Below are 20,774 nucleotides of genomic sequence, written 5' to 3' on the forward strand. Positions count from 1 at the left end.
TCTATATTTGGTAATGCGTTGACATTTTTACAATTCCTGATCATAAGGAAGGTCATAAGGTCATAATTGTAGAGGGGTCTGTGGACAGAAATTGTGCAAAAGAAGAACAGTTCCTCGTTTATCTGGGTGTGCACGGTCATCACGTCTGAAATCTAAGGTAAAGTACAACCTTTACTCTAACCTTAACTTTACAGTGTTTGGTGATTCGTTATCTGATTCAAATTATTTCATTTTAGAGGTATTTTTCACTTGAATGAGGACTTTTAAATGTCATATTGTTTAGTAAAATTCTGATTGGTTTTGTGTCACTTCATAACTTATGTTTCATATCCTCTTTAACCCTGTTATCACAACTAAGCCATTCCAGCATTAATGACATGATAATAGTCCTATGGTTATTTATTTTGGTCTGGATATGGACACTTACGGATTAAATCTTACAAATAAAACAATAGCAGATAGGAATTCATCAAAATAGTATGTAATGATAAACATAAAATGCTTTCAATGCTTAAAAATGTATACAATTCTCAATTCGGGGATTCTTGAAAGATGGGACAATCCTTGTCATGCAGTGACACTTTATTTTATAGTAAAAAAATATTTTTTTGTTGCATTATTTGAGCCTAAAAATTACATTTAGTGGAATTTTATAAGGGGAAAGATTTGCTTTTGGAAATTTCAAAGTATTTTCAATATCGTTAATTTCCCAGAAATGCCCTTGTCCAGAGCAAAGGATCCCCATGTCAAACTCTCGTAAAAACGAGCAAAAATACCTATGAACTGAAAAGGAATGTTATGTAATTTCTTGCAATAGCCCTCTCTTAACTTAAGTAATATTTCTCTCAAAACTGTGGTTCCTAAAAAACGTGTCCGGAGATTTGCGGCTCTATTCAGTATGTGTCACGGAAGTTCAGCATTAAAACGTCATTGAAATATGAAGGCAATGTTCTCGCTTTAGCGGAGAATGCATTCGGTTTAAAAAGAAATTACCTTAAATTGTTGTTACGGTACAACGATACAGATGGAATAGAGCCCTTTGTCACCTCCATCAGATTAGTCTGAAATCCTAAATGAATCAGGAATGAGCAGGGTCAGTTACATCGTAATACCCTTCATGTTTTCATAGTGCAACAAGACCACTCATGGCCTGTAAAGTTTTCTACTTTTGATAGAATTAAACAAATAATATTGAAATCACCATGGTCACAACCATAATCTGTCAACTCCATCTCCCTTATACACTGAACAAAAATAGAAACGCAACATGTAAAGTGTTGATCCTATGTTTCATGAGTTGAAATTAAAGATCCCAGAAATTTTACATACACACAAAAGCATGTCTCTCGAATTTGTTTACATCCATGTTAGTGAGCATTTATCCCTTTTAATCCATCCACCTGACAGGTGTGGCATATCAAGAAACTGATTAAACAGCATGATCATTACACAGGTAAACCTTGTGCTGTGGACAATAAAAGGCCACTCTAAAATGTGAAGTTTTGAGGGAGCGTGCAATTGGCATACTGACTGGCCTCACAACCCGTAGATCATGTGTATGGCGTTGTGTCGGCGAGCGGTTTGCTGATGTCAACGAGTGCCCCATGGTGGTAGTGGGGTTATGGTATGGGCAGGCATAAGCTACGGACCACAAACACAATTGCATTTTCTCTATGGAAATTTTTCTGCACAAAAATTACATGACGACATCCTGAGGCCCATTGTAAGGCCCATGTTTTTTTAGGTATCTGCGACCAACAGATGCATATCTGCATTCCCAGTCATGTGAAATCCATAGATTAGGGCCTAATGCATTTATTTAAATTGACGAATTTCCTCATATGAACTGTAACTCAGTAAAATCAATGAACATGCATGTTGCATTTATATTTTTGTTCAGTATAGATTAAGATCGGATATTCATTTTGGTTCAAATATGTTTATTTTAATTCGGTTTTGAAGTCATAAAGCAACTAAGGGAAAACAAAATTGCTACTTTGTATACCACTTGAACGAAGAATAGTTATTTTTGTCAACTCCGTCAAACATAAACTCGTCTAACGTTAACTCCGTCAGAGTGCTGAACGATCTGATAGGATCTTTTTATTGGGGATTTACAAATGAAGGACTTTCTATATTTGACAAATAATTGTATAGAACTTTTATTTTTAGAGGCCAAAATATGTCTGTTTTAAGTGTTTTTGTCAACTTAGTAACTTGTCAACAAAATTAAACCAAAATAAGTTTGGAGATTTGTATTACATATTTGAATAATCTAATGTTATCATGAAACTATCAATGCCTTTAAACACTTTTGGATAATACATGTAAAAATGAAATGCCTTTTAAGTTGTCTGATAGAGTTTATATACATCCTAAGAAAATATATATTTCAAATGTTGTTAATATTAGGAAAAGTATTTGTGAAAAAAGTAGAGATTGTTCCTTTTTTCAAGATTTCCTGTATTATTGTATTGATGCAATTATATTATAGTAGCTATCAAATGACTGTCTTTTCTTTTCCCCTCAACAGTCACCTCCAAGCATGGATGATTTGTGCTCGATTTTCACTGAAGAGGAGTTGAGTTTCCACAACATCACTGATTGTGAATTCGTCAAGCCTGAGGTCCTTGGTCCTGTGCTCGGGCCCCGTCACCTGTCCGCCCTGGTGTTCTATGGCTTGATCTTCCTGCTGGGTGTCCCGGGCAACGCTCTGGTGTTGTGGGTGACGGCCTTCCGCATGCCGCGCTCCGTCACCTCTCTGTGGTTCCTCAACCTGGCCCTGGCTGACCTGCTGTGCTGCCTGTCCCTGGCCCTCCTCATGGTGCCCCTGACCATGGATCAGCACTGGCCCTTCGGCCCTGTGGCCTGCAAGCTGCTCAAGGGCCTCATCTACCTGATTATGTACTGTAGCGTGCTGCTGCTGGTACTCATCAGCCTGGACCGCTTTCTGCTGGTCAGCCGGCCTGTGTGGTGCCAGAACTGGAGGAGGCCTCGCGAGGCTGGCTGGGTATGTGTTGGGGTGTGGCTCCTGGCTCTGCTGGGCAGCATCCCCCAGTTTGTCTACGTGACGGAGGTCCAGTTAAGCCCCAGTAAGTCAGAGTGCCTGGGATTGTACACTGTAGCCAGCGGCTGGGCTATCACTACATTACGCTTCCTGGTGGGTTTCGTGCTGCCATTCATCACCATTGTGACTTGTCATTGGTTTGTGTACAACAGGGTCGGGCGGGGGTCTAGGGTGGGGCCTGGGAGGGTGAGTGAGGCACGCTCCAGACGCATCTTGAGGGTCATTGTTACCCTGTCGCTGAGCTTCTTCCTGTGCTGGCTTCCACTGCACATACTGGACTTCCTGGTTCTATCAACCCCCCGGCACTCATCGCACAGCGCCAACGTACAGCTGGTCCACACTCTGGCCCTCTGTCTGGCTTACTGTAACAGCTGCCTCAACCCTCTGATCTATGTGTGTCTGGGACAAGGCTTTAAGCAGAGTATCAATTGCTCCCTGCGCAATTTGTTTAACTTTGCCACTGAGGAGCCGGTAACCAGACAGAGCATGTTCAAGAGCACATCAGAAAGAACCCAGGAGATGAATATTATGTGAAGTTCTGTGTGTCCATGTGTGTTTTTGCGTGTCTGAGGTGGAACTGCGTTAGAGCTGTCAAATCCACAAGCGGCTCCTGGCATTATAACTAAAGTGGACATTGCAAATTTGCTGCATGGAGTCGCATTAAGAGAAATCCCATGCAGCCTTGTTTACAAGTTCTAACACTGGAATGTGAGATGTAATCTACACCTTGATTAGGCTGATAGAAATCCTCATTATTTAGTTTAATGATTTTCAACTTAAGCGTAATTATTTTATATATAGCCTAAGGGGGACAGGTGTGGCTTCATGACAATGATCAAGAGCAGCTGCTCACCGAATTGACAGCTCCAATGCATTTACACCTCCATAACATCAGCTATGTTTAGATTTTATATGTCATTTTGACAAATATGCCATGTTTTTGCCCTCAGATAATAACAAGAACTGTTAACGAGCACACCAGAACATGAATTGTGTAAAACATTTAAATTAAAAAAATAAATACATGTATTTGTGTTGAAAAAAAATGTTTTATGAACCAAAGTTGCTCTTTAAAATGCTTTCATCCCACACCCATGTCTTCTTCCTCTGTCACAACTGTGATAAGCTCTCTCTTTCAGATATCATCTGTGGTAATCAGCAGTGCAACTTTCTCAATAAATCACCCCTGCATTTCCTAGAAATACAGTTCACTGGTGTGCCACTTTGAAATTGTTTATCATTCACAATCTCTGTGCTCTGTTCTCTGTGCTTGCCTTAAGATTAAACTTTAATACAGTGTTGTGCAACAGAACAGGAAGCCCTGTACTCTCTGCAATATGTTTCTGACAGCAATCACACTTGTGCAATTGCGGGCTCTATTCAATCAGATCCGCTTTAGCTGACATCCCCATAGCGGTTGTGTTGGAGTGTCGGAGGTGGAACTGTGTCAGAGCTGTTAAATCTTTAGCTGACATCCCCATAGCGGTTGTGTTGGAGTGTCGGAGGTGGAACTGTGTCAGAGCTGTTAAATCGACAAGCGACTCCTGGCATTATACCTAAACTGGACATTCTCTTTCACATATCATCTGTGGTAATCAACAGTGCCACTTCCTCAAAAAATCACACCTGCATTCCCTAGAAATACAGTTCACTGGTGCCATTTTGAAATTGTTGGTAACACTTTATTTGGATAGTCCATATGTAGATGCTCTATAGACTGTTAGTAACATTTCAACTAACTACTAACCCTAACCTTAACCCTAATCCTAACCTTAAACATAACCCTCACCCTAACCCTAGCCCTAACCTTATCCTAACCCTTATTCTAAACCTAATTCTAACCGTAAGCTTAGCAGGCAGTTGCTTATCAACAGATAGTTTGTTGATAGAATGACCATTTGTAGAGCATCTACAGATGGAAAATCCAGACTATCCAAATAAAGTGTGACCAAATTGTTTATCATTCACAAGCCCTGTGCTCTGTGCTTGCCTAAAGATGAGGGGGTTCGCATTTGGGACATTAAAAAACAAATAGGAATAAAAAGCTTAAGGCCCGGGTTAGGGTTAGTATACCATGCTCTCAATCATGCACAAAATCTTAGAATGAACATATTTTCATAACTTGGTACATGAAAATATGCAGCAGATGTTCTGAGCAAAGTTTAAGGCAGTTTTACTGATACACCACAGGGGGGCGACAGTGATGTACACTTTCTGTTATACAACTAGCACACTGAAAGCAGTTTAGGCTGCCAGAGAGAGGCTACGTCTAACACAGGCAGCTCAATCCTGATATTTGTGTCACTAATTGGTCTTTGATCGATCAGATCAGCTCTGAATAAGATCTAATGTGAAAATAACTGTATTTATGTGTGAGAAATATCCAGTAGGCATTCTGGAGTCCACTATTCTAGGTTGAATACTGGAAAGTGTCAAATGAAACACATGGCCTAAAAGACCACAACATCTTTATTTACAAACTACATTCATACAAACAAGGCCACAGGTAGGTATTTACAGAAGTGTGTGTGTTGACCCCTCACTACAGTCACCTACAGGGCCAGTGCTACAGACATGGGCTTCAGGTCCAGGCTGCAAGGTGGTGCAGCTGAGAGAAGAGAGGTAGCGGTTCACTTTCAGGTGTCCATATGTGACATGGCAGTGTTACCGTCAGAGGATGACTTTCATTAAATGAATGGTTAATGCAGAGTAAATGCACAGTCTGATGGTGAAATGTGCTTTAGCTAGATGATATCATGATACTGATCTCAGGCCAGTTACAGACATCTGTGTTTTTCCTGAAGGTAAAATAGCTTTTGATTTTATGACAATGCTGCACGGACCAGCAGAGGTAGACAGAGGGTGTGAACTGTAGGTGATGTAGGATGAACCATCAGACTGTTCAGGATATGGGCAGTAGAAACAATCAGTGACAGACATATTTTCAGACTGTTGTCATGACTTTGAGAGAGCCGGCGCGGAATCGTAGAATCTTCTTCTTCAGGGCATGAGAGGCTTTGATTTTAACAAAGGCCTTGGGCTGCGAGGAGGCCTTTGAGGAGGCCTGAGGGGAGGAGGAAGAGGAGGAAGAGGAGGGGGCCAGACGAGGGGGCAGCTGCTGGGGCCACACCAGCCCCCCCTCATCGGAGTCACTAGAGAGGGAGCTGGAGGCAGGGGAGTACACCTCACTCATGCTGAACTCTGACTCCCCAGGGGCAGCCTGCACATGGCCCTCCTCTCCCCGACACAGAGGTGCTCTCTCCGGGTACTCTGAGAGGCGAGGCTGGGCATGGACCTGAGAGTGGTGGTTGGGGTTTGGATGAGAGCAGGCCTGGGTGTAGCGGGCCCTACGAGGTGGGCATCTGTGGGCCTGCTCACCCTGGGTCTCCCCTTCCTCCTGGCTGAGCTCCAGGGTGGAGCACCAGCGTCGCCCCCCAGCGGTGTTGCTGTGCTGGGGGCCTGTGTGTGGACCCTGGCACCTCTGGTGCTGGGGGCGCTCGACTGTGCTGTACCTGTGCTTAGGGAAAGCCCTCTGCCCCATCAAACTGTTCTCAGACTGGGAGCGGCAGGTCCTGTGGTCAGGCTTCTTGGAGCTCTGTCCCTCCTCATGACCCTTCTTCCCCGTGGCCCTGGGCTTTGAGCTGCTTTGGTCTCGGGACACAAAGGTTTGGCTGGGCTTAGAGGGCTCTGGAGGATAATGTGAGGGGGAGTGTTCTGGAGGATAGTGTGATGATAGTACAGGGGCGTGGCATGCCTGCCCAGGAATGTACTGGGCTCTGACAAGGTGTTTATGTGAAGCTGGGGGCAGTGGGTAGTGCTGGGGGGAATCAGACTCACTACTTAAACAAGGGTCCATAGCTCCACAAGGGGGGTCCAGGGTGGGTGGATGGCCCCCGGCCAGGGAGTGAGGTCTGGAGTGAAGGTAGGGTAAAGACTGATAACAGTCCTCCTCCATGGATGGGGCCTCTCCCCCCCACGCCTCCCTGTCTAGAGGGTCACACCCCCAGGCCTGGCACTCACGGTCAGGGTAGACATCCTGTGGGTCAGGGATGCAGTGCTCAGGGGTGTGAAGAGGGGGTTTCCTTTGCAGGCTGCTCTGCCTGTTAATGCTGGATGATGAGGAGATGGAGGGGTCAGGCCCCAGGCTGGTACGAGGCATGCAGGGCCGGGGTGAGAACGCGTAGCGATGGATGAGACCCAGGATGTAGCCTTCTACCCTCAGAGCCTGCTGGAAATCCTCCTCAGTGGCCTGGTCCTGGTCCTCCCAACCCTGGGCAGAGTGTGGGTCCCACTGCCAGGGCTCCTCAGCCGTCACCTCCTCAGCGATGCCCTCCAGGGGTGGGTAGGGGGCAGAGAAGGAGTGGGGCACAGTGGCACGAGGGACTGGCTCCATCAGACTCTCACTTGTCAGTTGGAGGGCATCTTCTGTAGATGGAGAGCACAGAGAGAAGTTGTGTTTGTTTTACTACTGATACCAGTACCTAATGCAACTATAATAACAATGTAATAAAGTAAAGACAGCCCATGGTATTGTTGCTATGATACCATGAACCCTATTGGGGTTGAAAGAGAGCTGTTGATAGTGAGAGTGAGCTGAACTCACTCAGAGACTTGGGCCTCTCAGTGCTGCTGTAGCCCCAGCCAGAGGGGGGCTCTGGGAACTCAGAGGGACAGGAATGCCCCTTTGGAGACTGGCCCTCACTCGCCTCATAGAACCCTGGGAAACACAGATGATGTCACTCATTAGACCTCGGCTCTTTCAGGCTTTCTCAAACCATATGTTGACAAACTCATTTCTAACGTCTTGGCTCTTTCACAAATCACAGAACCAGCAGAAGGTAGGGCATAAAAACAACATTTGTTCGAACTAATGAAATGTTAAAGTCATTATACATGTACTTCAAAGAAATATAGGGCCACAATTAATGTAAAAAGAGTATACAGAAAATATACAGAACATGGGTCTAACACAAAAAAAATGGTGTTACTACATTAAGAAAAATATAAGTACCCCATGCCCCTCTGATGTGGTTCAGGGGTTAAAGTTCTGAGGTCAGAAATTGACAGGTGGTAGCATAAGAAGTTGAAAAATAAAAGGAGAGCTGCACACTCTAGGTGCTCGGATGCAATAATTTAATAACCTAATAACCAACGTTTCGACAGACAAGTTGTCTTCATCATGACACAAGGCAAGACCCAGATGCAGACACAGGAGGCAGATGTTCGGAGTCTTACAGTATTTATTAATCCAATAGGGGAAGGCAAGAGAATGGTCGTGGACAGGCAAAAGGGTCAAAAACAGTTCAGAGTCCAAAAGGGCAGGCAGAATCAAGGTCAGGGCAGGCAGGATGATCAGGCAGGCGGGAAAGTAGTCCAGAGTCAGGCAGGGGCCACACTGGGAGGACTATCAAAAAGAGAATAGCAAAAGGAGTACGGGAAAAACACGCTAGTTGACTTGACTAACATACAAGACGAACTGGCACAGAGAGACAGGAAACACAGGGATAAATACACTGGGGAAAATAAGCGACACCTGGAGGGGGTGGAGACAATCACAAGAACAGGTGAAACAGATCAGGGCGTGACAGGTATAATGACAAACACTGCGGGTCACCAAATTATTTTTCAATCTTCAACATAGAAATGCTACCAACATTTTTCTATTGATACATGTTACAAATGATGGAGTCACGCATGATTCACCGAATAATCATTTTGAAAGAGGAAGTAAAGTACTTTAAGAATATGTTTTCGTTTCAGTCTCCTCCATCTCCACTAACCGAAGCTAATTGTATGGATTTTATTCCTATTAATAATGTAAAATTAACATCTGTACAGAAAGACTCATGTGAAGGCCAAATTACAGAGGATAAACTTCTTGATGCAATTAAAGCCTTTAAGGCTGGGAAAACTCCAGGGCTGGATGGCATACCAGTGGAATATCAAACTTTTTTTGATATACTCAGTGGACCATTATTAGCATGCTTTAACCACTCCTATTTAAATGGTAGATTATCGGACACACAACAAGAAGGTCTGATTTCATTATTAATGAAACAGGATCCAAGGGGTATATATAAAGATCCAGTCCATTAAAAAATTGGAGGCCTCTTACACTTCAGTGTTGTGATGCAAAAATTTGAGCTAAATGTTTGGCGCATAGAATTAAAAAGGTTTTGTCAGATATTATTTATCCTAATCAGATAGGTTTTTTACAATGACGATACAGTGGAGATAATACAGGAAGTATAGGAAACAATAGAATGCTATGAAATATCGGTGAAACCAGACCTGGTTTTCATAGCTGATTTTGAAAAGGCTTTTGATAAAGTACGACTGGAGTTTATATATAAATGCCTAGAATATTTCAATTTTGGAGAATCTCTTATAAAATGGGTTAAAGTTATGTATGTATAGTAACCCTATGTGTAAAATAGTAAATAATGGCTACATCTTAGAAAGTTTTAAACTGTCAAGAGGAGTAAAACAAGGTTGTCCACTATCGGCATATCTATGTCCACTATTGGCATATCGAAGTGTTAGCTGTTAAAATTAGATCCAACAATAATATTAAGCGATTAGAAATCCGTGGCTTAAAAACAAAGGTGTTATTCTATGCTGATAATTCATGTTTTCTTTTAAAACCACAATTAGAATCCACAGCCTCATAGAGGATCTAGATACTTTTGCTAACCTCTGGATTAAAACCAAATTATGATAAGTATTAAGTATTGGATCACAAAAAAAATGCAATTTTTACATTACCGTGTAGTTTCCCAATAGAATGGTCTGACGGAGATGTGGACATACTCGGTATACAAATCCTGAAAGAAAAAAGTGATCTCACTCCAATACATTTTTATAGAAAGTTAGCAAAAATAGATTAGATCTTGCTACCATGGAAAGGAAAATACCTGTCTATTTGTGGAAAAAGCACCCTGATTAACTCTTTAGTCATATCACATATTTGCTTATGGTTTTGCCTACACCTAGTGAACTGCTTTTTAAATTATATGAACAAAAATATTCAATTTTATTTGGAATGGCAAGCCAGACAAATTTAAAAGGGCCTATTTATATAACGCATACGAATTCGGCTGGCAGAAATGATTAAATATTAAAGCATTAGACCTCTCACTAAAGGCATCAGTCATCCAAAAGTTATGCTTAAATCCGAAATGGTCCTCCAGTAAACAATTAAGAATGTCTCACCCCATGTTCAAGAATGGCCTTTTTCCCTTTATTCAGATTACAACTGCTCACTTTCGGTTATTTGAAAACAAAATCATCTTGAAAATATAATTATTTTTTAAACAAGCCAAGAAAGTTGGTTGCAATTTCAGTTTAATCCTCCTGAAAAGACAGAACAAATAATACAACAAATATTGTGGCTAAACTCAAATATAAAAAAAAACGTATTTTTTGATATTTTTTTTTAAAAAGGTATCATTTTTGTAAATTAAATCATAAATAGGACTGGTGGAGTTATGTCACACATGCAGTTAACACAGACATATGGAAATGCTCTACCCAAAATTACAACCAACTAATTGCAGCATTAACATAAAAATGGAAGAGGCAAGTAGAAGGGGGAAAAGTAAGGAACTTGTCTGTCGGCCCTACATTAAAAACTATAAATGGTTAAAGAAAATTGTTATAGATAAAAACATATGCCAATTTCATTTAAGGACCAAAAAACTGATAGCTGTGCCATATAAATTGCTAAATAGTTTTCAATGTACTGATTCCATGGCACATGGTTTATGAATTGACACGCAAAACAATGCCGGATTCAAAACTACGAATTTCTCAATTTAAATTATTATACAAAATTCTTGCAACCAATAGAATGTTATATATATATATGGGGGATACAATCTTCCCAGCTCTGCAGATTTTGCTGTGAGGAGGCAGAGTCATCAGATCATTTATTTTGGTATTGTCCATATGTAGCTCGTTTTTGGTCACAGATCCAGGAATGGCTGAAGAATTGCAACATTTACCTAGAAATAATGCTGCAGATAGCAATACTGGGTGCTGTGAAAAGTCATAGTCAATCTATCAATAATATAATTATTATTTTAGCAAAAATGTTTATCTTTAATCTACAATCTGTTGAAGCTATGAGAATAGAAAGGCTCAGTATTTTTGTGAAGCATCACAGCACAGTTGAAAAATATATGGCAAATAGAAATCAAACTGGATGGACATCAGAAATAGAGGAAGGACTAAAAACAAACAAAATATAACTATTGTAAAATGGATTGTGTCTGTATAATGTGTATAATATGTATAAACTGAAGGTAGACGCCTAAGTGTTATTGTTTATTAGTTTACTCCAATTGGGGAGGGGTGGTAGGGTTTGCAGGGAATAATAAAGGTATATTTAAAAAAAGTGTGTATATGTATGTCTATATGTATATTATATATATATATATATATATGTGTGTGTGTATGTATGAATGTTTATGTATGTTTATGGATATATATATATATATATATATATATATATATATATATATATATATATATATATATATATATATATATATATATATATATATTTACCCAAAACATATATGGGGGATTGGAAATGATGCAGACAATTAAATTGTTGCTTTCATCAATCTATCCGCAATATTAAAGCTGATCCCCCCCCTTAAAAAAAAAAAAAATAATAATAGTAATAGTCCTTTCACACTTTATATAGTGTGAAAGGACACACAGCTGTCTGAAATCATGGCCGGGTATGGCTTGATATCATTGGTTAATTTACAGATATAAATAGAACACATAAAAAACATGAATGGATAGCATACAATCATAGATACAGTTTGGCTACATAAGCCTACAAACATTTACAATGAATAGCAAAATCACAATAATCACAAAACTGGCTTCAGATCAAAGTCAACTTTGAGACCGAAGGGAGCAAGGGTCTTTAAATTAAAGATCCAGGCAGCCTCACGTTTTAACAATACATTTTAAAGGGAAACTGGTGACAGCTAAATGCCCTTAACAAACTGTATCTATGATTGTATGCTATCCATTCATGTTTTTTATGTGTTGTATTTATATATGTAAATTAACCTGTTTGGGCTAGGGGGCAGTATTGAGAATTTTGGAAAAAATATGTGCCCATTTTTAACTGCCTCCTACACCAACTCAGAAGCTAGAATATGCATATTATTGTTCAGGTTTGGATAGAAAACACCCTAAAGTTTCTAAAACTGTTTGAATGGTGTCTGTGAGTATAACAGAACTCCTATGGCAGGCAAAAACCTGACAAGGTTTCATGCAGGAAGTGGCCTGTCTGACAAGGAGTCGTGCGTCTTGCATCTGTTTATTGAAGAGTAAGGATCTTAGCTGTAACGTGACAATTCCCAGGGCTCCAATAGGCTCTCAGAACCTGGGAAAAACCTGAACGATGACGAGGCAGCCTCTGGCTGAAACAGATTATCGCCTTATCCAAGTGGCCGATCAGAGGACCATTGAATGAGGCGCGTGCACGATTCGCCCCCGTGGAGAAATTTCATTCGGCTGTTTAGCTTATTGCAGATTCCCGGTCGGAATATTATCGCTTTTCTACGAGATAAATGGCATAAAAATTGGTTTTAAACAGCGGTTGACATGCTTCGAAGTACGGTAATGGAATATTTAGACATTTTTTGTCACGCCATGCGCCATGCGCACGACCGTTATTTACCATTCGTATAGTGTCTAGAACGCACGAACAAAACAGAGGATATTTGGATATAACGATGGATTATTTGGGACCAAACCTACATTTGTTATTGAAGTAGAAGTCCTGGGAGTGCATTCTGACGAAGAACAGGAAAGGTAAGAACATTTTTCTTATAGGAAATAGGATTTTGGTGAAGGCTAATCTTGCCGGGTGTCTAAATAGCTAGCCGTGATGGCTGGGCTATGTACTTAGAATATTGCAAAATGTGCTTCATCCGAAAAGCTATTTTAAAATCGGACATATCGAGTGCATAGAGGAGTAATGTATCTATAATTCTTAAAATAATTGTTATGCTTTTTGTGAACGTTTATCGTGAGTAATTTAGCAAACTGTTAGTAAATTCCCCGGAAGTTTGCGGGGGGTATGCTTTTTCTGAACGTCACATGCTAATGTAAAAAGCTGTTTTTTGATATAAATATGAACTTGATTGAACAGACATGCATGTATTGTATAACATAATGTCCTAGGTGTGTCATCTGATGAAGATCATCAAAGGTTAGTGCTGCATTTAGCTGTGGTTTGGGTTTTTGTGACATTATATGCTAGCTTGAAAAATGGGTGTCTGATTATTTCTGGCTGGGCACTCTCCTGACATAATCTAATGTTTTGCTTTCGTTGTAAAGCCTTTTTGAAATCGGACAGTGTGGTTAGATTAAGGAGAGTCTTGTCTTTAAATAGCTGTAAAGTAGTCATATGTTTGAGAAATTGAAGTAATAGTATTTCAAACGATTCAAAAATCGCGCCACTGAATTCAGGTGGCTGTTACGTAGGTGGGACGAATTCGTCCCGCCTTGCCCATAGAGGTTAACCAATGATATCAAGACACACCCGGCCATGATTACACACACCTGTGTGTATCCTTTGAAACTATATAAACTAGTGACCCACTGTGTTTGTCATTATAAACTGGGTGGTTTGAGCACTGAATGTTGATTGGCTGACAGCCGTGGTATATCAGACCATATACCACAGGTATGACAAAACATTTATTTTTACTGCTCTAATTACGTTAGTAACCAGTTTATAATAGCAATAAGGCACCTCAGGAGTTTGTGATATATGGCCAATATACCAAATCAAATCAAATTGTATCGGTCACATGCACATGGTTAGCAGATGTTAATGCGAGTGTAGCGAAAAGCTTATGCTTCTAATTCCAACAGTGAAGTAATAACTAACAAGTAATCTAACAATTCCCCAACAACTACCTAATACACACAAATCTAAAGGGGTGAATGAGAATATGTACATATAAGTATATGGATGAGCGGCTAAGAACCGCGCCTAAGCACAGCCCTTAGCCGTGGTATATTGGCCATATACCACACCTCGTCGGGCCTTATTGCTTAATTATACCCTGACGAAGACAGCTTGTCTGTCGAAACATTGGTTATTAGGTTATTAAATTATTGCATCTGAGCTCCTAGAGTGTGCGGCTTTCCTCTTCTTTTTCAAGTGTTCTTCTCTGCTAGCCAGCACCTCGCCTAAACAGGTGTGCGTTTCTTTTGCCTCCAGGTCGCATGAGGAGTACCTGAGCTGGGCCGACTGTCCATCGAGTCACCTTGGGTCCCCTCATAGGTGACATCATCTGTGTCCACTCTCAGCTCACAAACCTGCTGTTCCAGTGCCAGCATTAGCCCCCAGGGGGAGCTTTGGAGTGCACTCTGAAACAGACCAACACACAGGCATGATAACACATACACTAGACATACATAATTATAAGTCAATGTGAATTATGACCAAGTGTAGTAAACACACTATTAACCTTAAACAAATAACCGTATACAGAATGTTTTATTCCCATCTTTGGATAGTGGAGGTAGTATAGGCCTATACACATCAGTGTGCATGGCTGCATGGGCTGCATGCATGCTACTATAGCCCAATCCCAGTTACGTAAGATACCTGAGGATGCAGCCAGCTGGAACATGAATCATTCACTGTAGTGGGAACTGTGTTGAGATGTTATTTTTGTGGATGCACATGCAGCAGGACACACACGTCTCCTACACCAGGGGGTTGTTAAATCAGCCAGGCAATTTCAGGTCATCTGAGTACTCACAACACACACTAGCTATGCATGGCCTCCCCAGCACGCACACGCACACACGCACACACACACACACACATACTTCAATTGGCATGTTATGACTTTTGCTACATTAAATTACAGAGTCTTGGGGATGGAGAGGCTGTTAGACAACTGACAAGAGGCGCTTTATGTAGAGAGAGTGTGTGTGTGTGTGTGTGTGTGTGTGTGTGTGTGTGTGTGTGTGTGTGTGTGTGTGTGTGTGTGTGTGTGTGTGTGTGTGTGTGTGTGTGTGTGTGTGTGTGTGCGTGCGTGCGTGTGTGGAAGGGGCTTACTTAAAAAAGGATGTAGCTGTACACTGCTGGGATGCAAATGATTTATTGAAAGTGACCAAGGTTTCAGCAATGTGGCGGGGAGGGGAAATTCTTCCTTGAATTAAATGAGCATACAGTATGTGGAGCGTGCAAAGACAGATGAATGAAAAATACAGTCTGTCATTTTGGCATTACAAGGAGCCAACCTTCACATGAGCCAAACCAGCATCATAACAATGAAAGCTAACATAATGAGCTAGAGAGTATAAAAACACTCCACATACTGTAGATCTCAACTTTCCTATTCATATCGACGCTGAGTAAAAAAACAACAAGCAGCACCATATCTGGTCATCAGGATGGCTGTTCTTTTGGTCACTCAGCAGCGCTGGAATAATTACAATTACATTTTAGTCATTTAGCAGATGCTCATATCCAGAGGGACTTACAGTAGTGAATGCATACATTTCATACATTTTTTCTCTGTACTGGTCCCCCATGGGAATCGAACCCACATCCCTGGTGTTGCAAACACCACGCTCTACCAACTGAGCTACACGGGACATAATTGCTGGGATTCTGGGTGCTTTGTCTCAGACAGATTAGAATAGATCAATGTGATAGCAGCGCTGTGTTTATGAACAGCCAAAAGACCCAAGCCAGGCTGTCTGCCTACTGTAAGCATTCATTATGCAATAAAACCTATTGGAGAGATGTTTTCTGCCACTAAACTAATATCAAATACAAAACCATTGTATTATGGTGGTTCCTAATAGGAGAGTGGAAGAGATCTCTAGGTTTTATAGCTACCTGAGTGCGAACAAAATAAATAACACAAGGAAGGAAGGAAAGAGAGAACGGAAAAGAGAGAGGAAAACAGTGTATTGGAAATCAATTTATCCGTGACACACTTTCACAAAATGGATCATTAGGCCTAGGTCCTCTGGCAAGCTAGCCTCACACGGATATAGCACTAGCAGACACTGTGAAAGGCTGGCTTATTAAAACGTAATGACACAGAATACAAAGAAAGCTTTGAGGACACACAAACAAACATACAGTCAACATACTGCTGACTTCCAGAGTGTGTAGCTAGGCTAATGATGAAGGGGGTTGTTACGGGACAAAGCCCCAGGACCAGGCAGCTCTAACCCACCCAGACATCAGTCACTCACCGCTGAGAGGGGTAGTCTCACTAATGATGTGGCCCTCTATGGAAGACACATGGGCCCAGGACGTCTTAGACATGCCAAAATCACCACAAACTGAGGCCAAGCACATACATCAATAGAGACACAGATGCACACACACACACACACACACACACACACACACACACACACACACACACACACACACACACACACACACACACACACACACACACACACACACACACACACACACACACACACACACATGCCCATACAGTAAATATGAACACACACAAAGGGTAGCTAATGTTTGAAATCTTGAAACACACACAGCAGGGTGTCTCAGAGTGGGGTCAATGTATTGTGCTTTACCAGCTGCTGTCTGGCATGACATGGCTGTCAGCACCTCCACACTGGGTCATTATAAACAGGACAGGAGGCCCTGGGGCCAGAGCTACTGCCAAGGGAACTGTCCCCCCCCCTCCCAGGAGAAGGCAGCATGGGTCAGATGCTTCTGTGTGAACCTGTCTTAAAGTCTCCACACAACATTGACTCTCTACATGCAATATGAGATTGGGTCCAGTGGTGAACATGGAGAAGTGATGTTTGGGTTGGCTAGATGGGCTGAATAGTGGTGGTTCAATTAGACCTTGATGTCAGATCATTCTCCAACCAATACTCCCCAAGGAATTTTCTGTGTAATTACTTGCACGCTTGGATAGACAATATAGTTAATATCCATCGATCCAAATGACAGATCCCTCTAATGGACCGACCAGAATGACTTGATGAAATGCGCACTGCACATTGTGAGAAAATATGCGGCATTTAGGGGTAGTCAGTCACTCCACGCACAGTCTAAGAAATAGTCTTTAAGATCCCATTCGAAGCAGAGACAGTTTGCTCTACGTTGACATCTCATTGGTGATCTGTTTCAGTTGTGCTTTTCAAGTGGCGGCATGATTCCCCTGTCTGCGCACCGAGGCCCTTGGGTTCATTAGTATTCTGCTCCATATGCGCCCATTGTTTGGGCCACGGCCGAGGAGAGGAACGCGGGGGGAGGCTGGAGGAGAGGAACGCGGGGGGAGGCTGGAGGAGAGGAAGGTGGCTGATTTAATTTCTTTCACCCTCTTTTATAGGAGCTTTCTATTGAAGACAGTGAGACGTGTGCGAGTCGAGGGTGTAGTGTAGTATGAAGGCTACTAAGCCTGCGTGTATTTTACAGGATAGAGGGAGAAAGTTGGGCATAAGGAGAAAATTGTGACATCCCATTCATTCCAAAGAAAATATGTGTTATTTGAAGATATGTTTTAGTTTTTACAAACGCCCATTGTCTCTATAATAGGCTAATGCTATGCGTGTGTAATAGTTGCCGTCATGGATAGCTAGAGATATTTGTATTATTATTTGGGATGACATCGGTTGGATGGCCGGATTCTCTATACGCGTGGTGATAGCCTACTCATTTGAGTGGTGGGACACCGATCACGCCCATCTCTGGCAGCATAATCATAGGCTAGTTCCCATAAGGACGTCGAAAATCTCCACACGCGAAAGAAACGTGCCTCATAATTTATATCTAAATTATATATGATGCTATGCTATTAATATCACATAAAGACATATGCCTGTCAACATTGATTTAATAGAAATGTAACTGTTCACATAGCCCATCATCTCCGTTATAGACGAATTTGAAAAAGAAAAGTCAACGAATTAATTGGTATAAACACTTGCTAAGTAAAATACAACATACATGTAGGGCCATGCAGGGAACAATGGGTAATTAAACGGTGGACCGCTCCACCCCCCATTTCGTTGCCCCAAGTCATAAATCTGCGCCCGAAGGATGGGAACGATTAGATCCTTTCAGATGGGGATACCATTAATCAAGTTAAGTAACTTGCAGATAAGTGTCATCGCTGAACAATAGGCGCACAACACCAATGCATTGTCCACTAACGGTAAAAAAAAGATGTCGTATTTTATATAGGCTATGAAGCGTATTCCTCCATATAGAGCCTAGTGGTACAATGGGGGTCGCGGTGGCGACCGACCACCCTGGGCAAATAACCATTCTGCACACTGCAACGATGTATATTTGCGTACCTATTTGCCACAAAAAAAGCAAAAATGTCCAAACTACGTCCAACTATCTAACTTCTTACCAGCTGACGTCTCAATGTCAAGTTTTCTTGCCCCCAGCTGCTGAAACCCGATAGCTCGTTCCTTGTGGAATTTTCGAGCATGGGCTCCCCCAGAGCCAGAGCACCGAGGACCAGGCACTCCTGCCTCTGCTTGCTGAGCTCCAGCTCACCGAGTCCGGCCAGACTGGCCTCCAGGCGCTCCTTATTCCGACTGCGCCCCGCAGTCATTGGGAAATTAAAGGCATGATACATGGTTCCAAAACCTCTTCCAATGGTTTGATAGAAACACCTGAATTACTTTCAATATTTATTTTACAAGAAGGTTATTACTCCACTCCGTATCTTGTTGTTTTTTAACCCCGGTGTTGCATCCAATTTTGTTCTTCATCGCACATGTGGATAACCATTCTGCTTTCTTTGCATTAGGCTATAGTGAGGGTTGTCTATTTGCAGCAAGGTGCCTGTGGGCTAAACATTTTCTATTTCGCAGCTGCCAGACGTAGAACGGTGTGCTCCGCCCTTCACACCCTATTGGCTCTTATATAACAGTGATGATAAAAACCGGGACGGCATCCACCTCTTGCAATCCTGCCTCAACTGTCATGGGATGAAAAATGCCGTGTGTCTTGATGGGTTGGCTATAGCCCATTCCCTATGCATTTTCTCACTACTTTTAAGCACTACACATCTACCCCAGCCATGCACACTCGAATATTGTGGGTCGAGGCTGGCTGGATATCTGGTTATCCTGTCGATGGCATGCTTTACTGGGACATATTGAATTAAATATGACGATAAAAAAAACAAGGTCAAGAGATATGGAGAGGTCATTAACCCTTTGTCGTCAACGGTTTCTTTGGACATATCCCAGAATGCAAAATGAAGTAAAACATATATTTCTGAATTATTTTCTAGACGTTGACATCAACGGTGCATTTTAGGTGCTGAATAAAAGATGAAAAGACATCGAAAATACATATTTTCCAGATCTTGAAAATATAAAATGACTTTGAAAATACGTTTTTGTCATTTATTCTATGGCGAAATTTAAATTACTCATACATTCTCAATAAAGGAAAATTGTAAGAGAATATTAATTTTTTTCTCCCACCTGTCAGATCCAATTACAAATCTGAACCCATTATAAACATCTATGCTTTGGCCAAATATAGCCCAGTCGGGGATTTTTCAAAAGCTTTAAATCTGGCAGCAATGACGTTCAAACCTAAAGAATAAACCAACAGACCACTTCAAGTGGAATAACATTCTCAATAATGGTTACCAAATTCTTCTTTTATTGCTATGACTGTCAGCCTATATGTTGTTGTTTATCTACCTTAGTTGAATGCACTGATTGTAAGTCACTCTGGATAAGAACATCTACTGAATGACCAAAATGCAAATGTAAAACCAAGCAATTGCAAAGCATGCTGAAAAAAAGTACCAATTTTGGTCGTTGCAGACAACATCCAAAACTGAACGAATCATAGACTTCTAGGCTATGTTTCACAAGTTTGAACATCACAGTACAGTGCGGCACAGTTTAGTAGAGTAGAGCACAGTAGAGTACAGTACAGTACGGTATGGTACGGTACTGTACAGGACAGTAGAGTACAGTAGAGTAGAGTACAGTATAGTTTACTCTACTTTACTGCCCTGTGTGCTGTATTGTAATGCAGGGGTTCCCAAACATCCCGTGCACCCCTGAACACCACATGTATTTCTATGGGCACAAGCACTGTTCATGACACAAACTGTTCACACCCCTTTTGTTGGCAAAGAGAACATTTTGCAGGCTGAAAGCTTACTTCCTGTAATTCTACACATTTTGTCATGGGGTGCAGAGAACATTTTGATGTTTTAAAGCTAATTTTCTTGCAATTCTATACATGTGATATTTGAGTGACTCAAACATTACAACAACATGTATTCTGCTGTATTCTACTGAGCTCTATTGTGCTGTACTGTACTGTCCAAACTTGTGAAACATAGATGTATTTAATTGGTTCAGATTTGGTCCGTTCCAGACCAAATCTGAACCAATGATAGATGTGTATGTTTGTGCCAAATCAAGGCCGGTCCGGACCAGATCAAATCTGATAGATGTCTATGTTTGGGCCAAATATACGCCGGTCCGGACTGGACCTCTGTGAATGTTGAAATCAAGGCCGGTCCAGATCCGACAAAATCTTAACAAAACACAGACATCTATTATCGATTCAGATTTGGCCCAGGTCCGACCAAAAATTTAAGTCCTTAGATGTTGAAATCAAGGCCGGTCCAGACTGCACCAAAAATAAAGACAAAAGAAAGACGTC

General features: G+C 41.5%; 2 protein-coding genes across 2 annotated transcripts; one reads left to right on the forward strand and one right to left on the reverse strand.

The window, feature by feature from the left end:
• On the forward strand, positions 1 to 4,379 carry LOC106581080 (C5a anaphylatoxin chemotactic receptor 1). Its single transcript, XM_014162793.2, has 2 exons — positions 1 to 157; positions 2,534 to 4,379. Exon 2 carries the CDS (start codon positions 2,546 to 2,548, stop codon positions 3,599 to 3,601), a length of 1,056 nt encoding a protein of 351 aa, XP_014018268.1. The 5' UTR covers positions 1 to 157; positions 2,534 to 2,545; the 3' UTR covers positions 3,602 to 4,379.
• Positions 4,380 to 5,518: 1,139 nt separating this feature from the next.
• Positions 5,519 to 19,053, reverse strand: LOC106581104 (dapper homolog 3). Its single transcript, XM_014162848.2, has 4 exons — positions 18,478 to 19,053; positions 14,344 to 14,476; positions 7,671 to 7,784; positions 5,519 to 7,492 (listed from the first exon to the last, which is right to left on the reverse strand). Exons 1-4 carry the CDS (start codon positions 18,706 to 18,708, stop codon positions 6,012 to 6,014), a joined length of 1,959 nt encoding a protein of 652 aa, XP_014018323.2. The 5' UTR covers positions 18,709 to 19,053; the 3' UTR covers positions 5,519 to 6,011.
• Positions 19,054 to 20,774: the final 1,721 nt, after the last annotated feature.

Source organism: Salmo salar, chromosome 20 (assembly GCF_965601325.2).
Source record: "Salmo salar chromosome 20, fSalSal1, whole genome shotgun sequence".
Classification (NCBI taxonomy): domain Eukaryota; kingdom Metazoa; phylum Chordata; class Actinopteri; order Salmoniformes; family Salmonidae; genus Salmo; species Salmo salar.

Bases quoted from the DNA above. Each gene is read 5' to 3' on its own strand.
- LOC106581080 (XM_014162793.2), top strand. From the start codon at position 2,546: ATGGATGATTTGTGCTCGATTTTCACTGAAGAGGAGTTGAGTTTCCAC.
- LOC106581104 (XM_014162848.2), bottom strand. From the start codon at position 18,708: ATGTATCATGCCTTTAATTTCCCAATGACTGCGGGGCGCAGTCGGAAT. The intron at 14,477-18,477 runs GTAAGAAGTTAG...GGTCTGTTTCAG, and splicing joins TGACATTGAGACGTCAGCTG to AGTGCACTCCAAAGCTCCCC. The intron at 7,493-7,670 runs GTGAGTTCAGCT...CTCCATCTACAG, and splicing joins TGAGAGGCCCAAGTCTCTGA to AAGATGCCCTCCAACTGACA.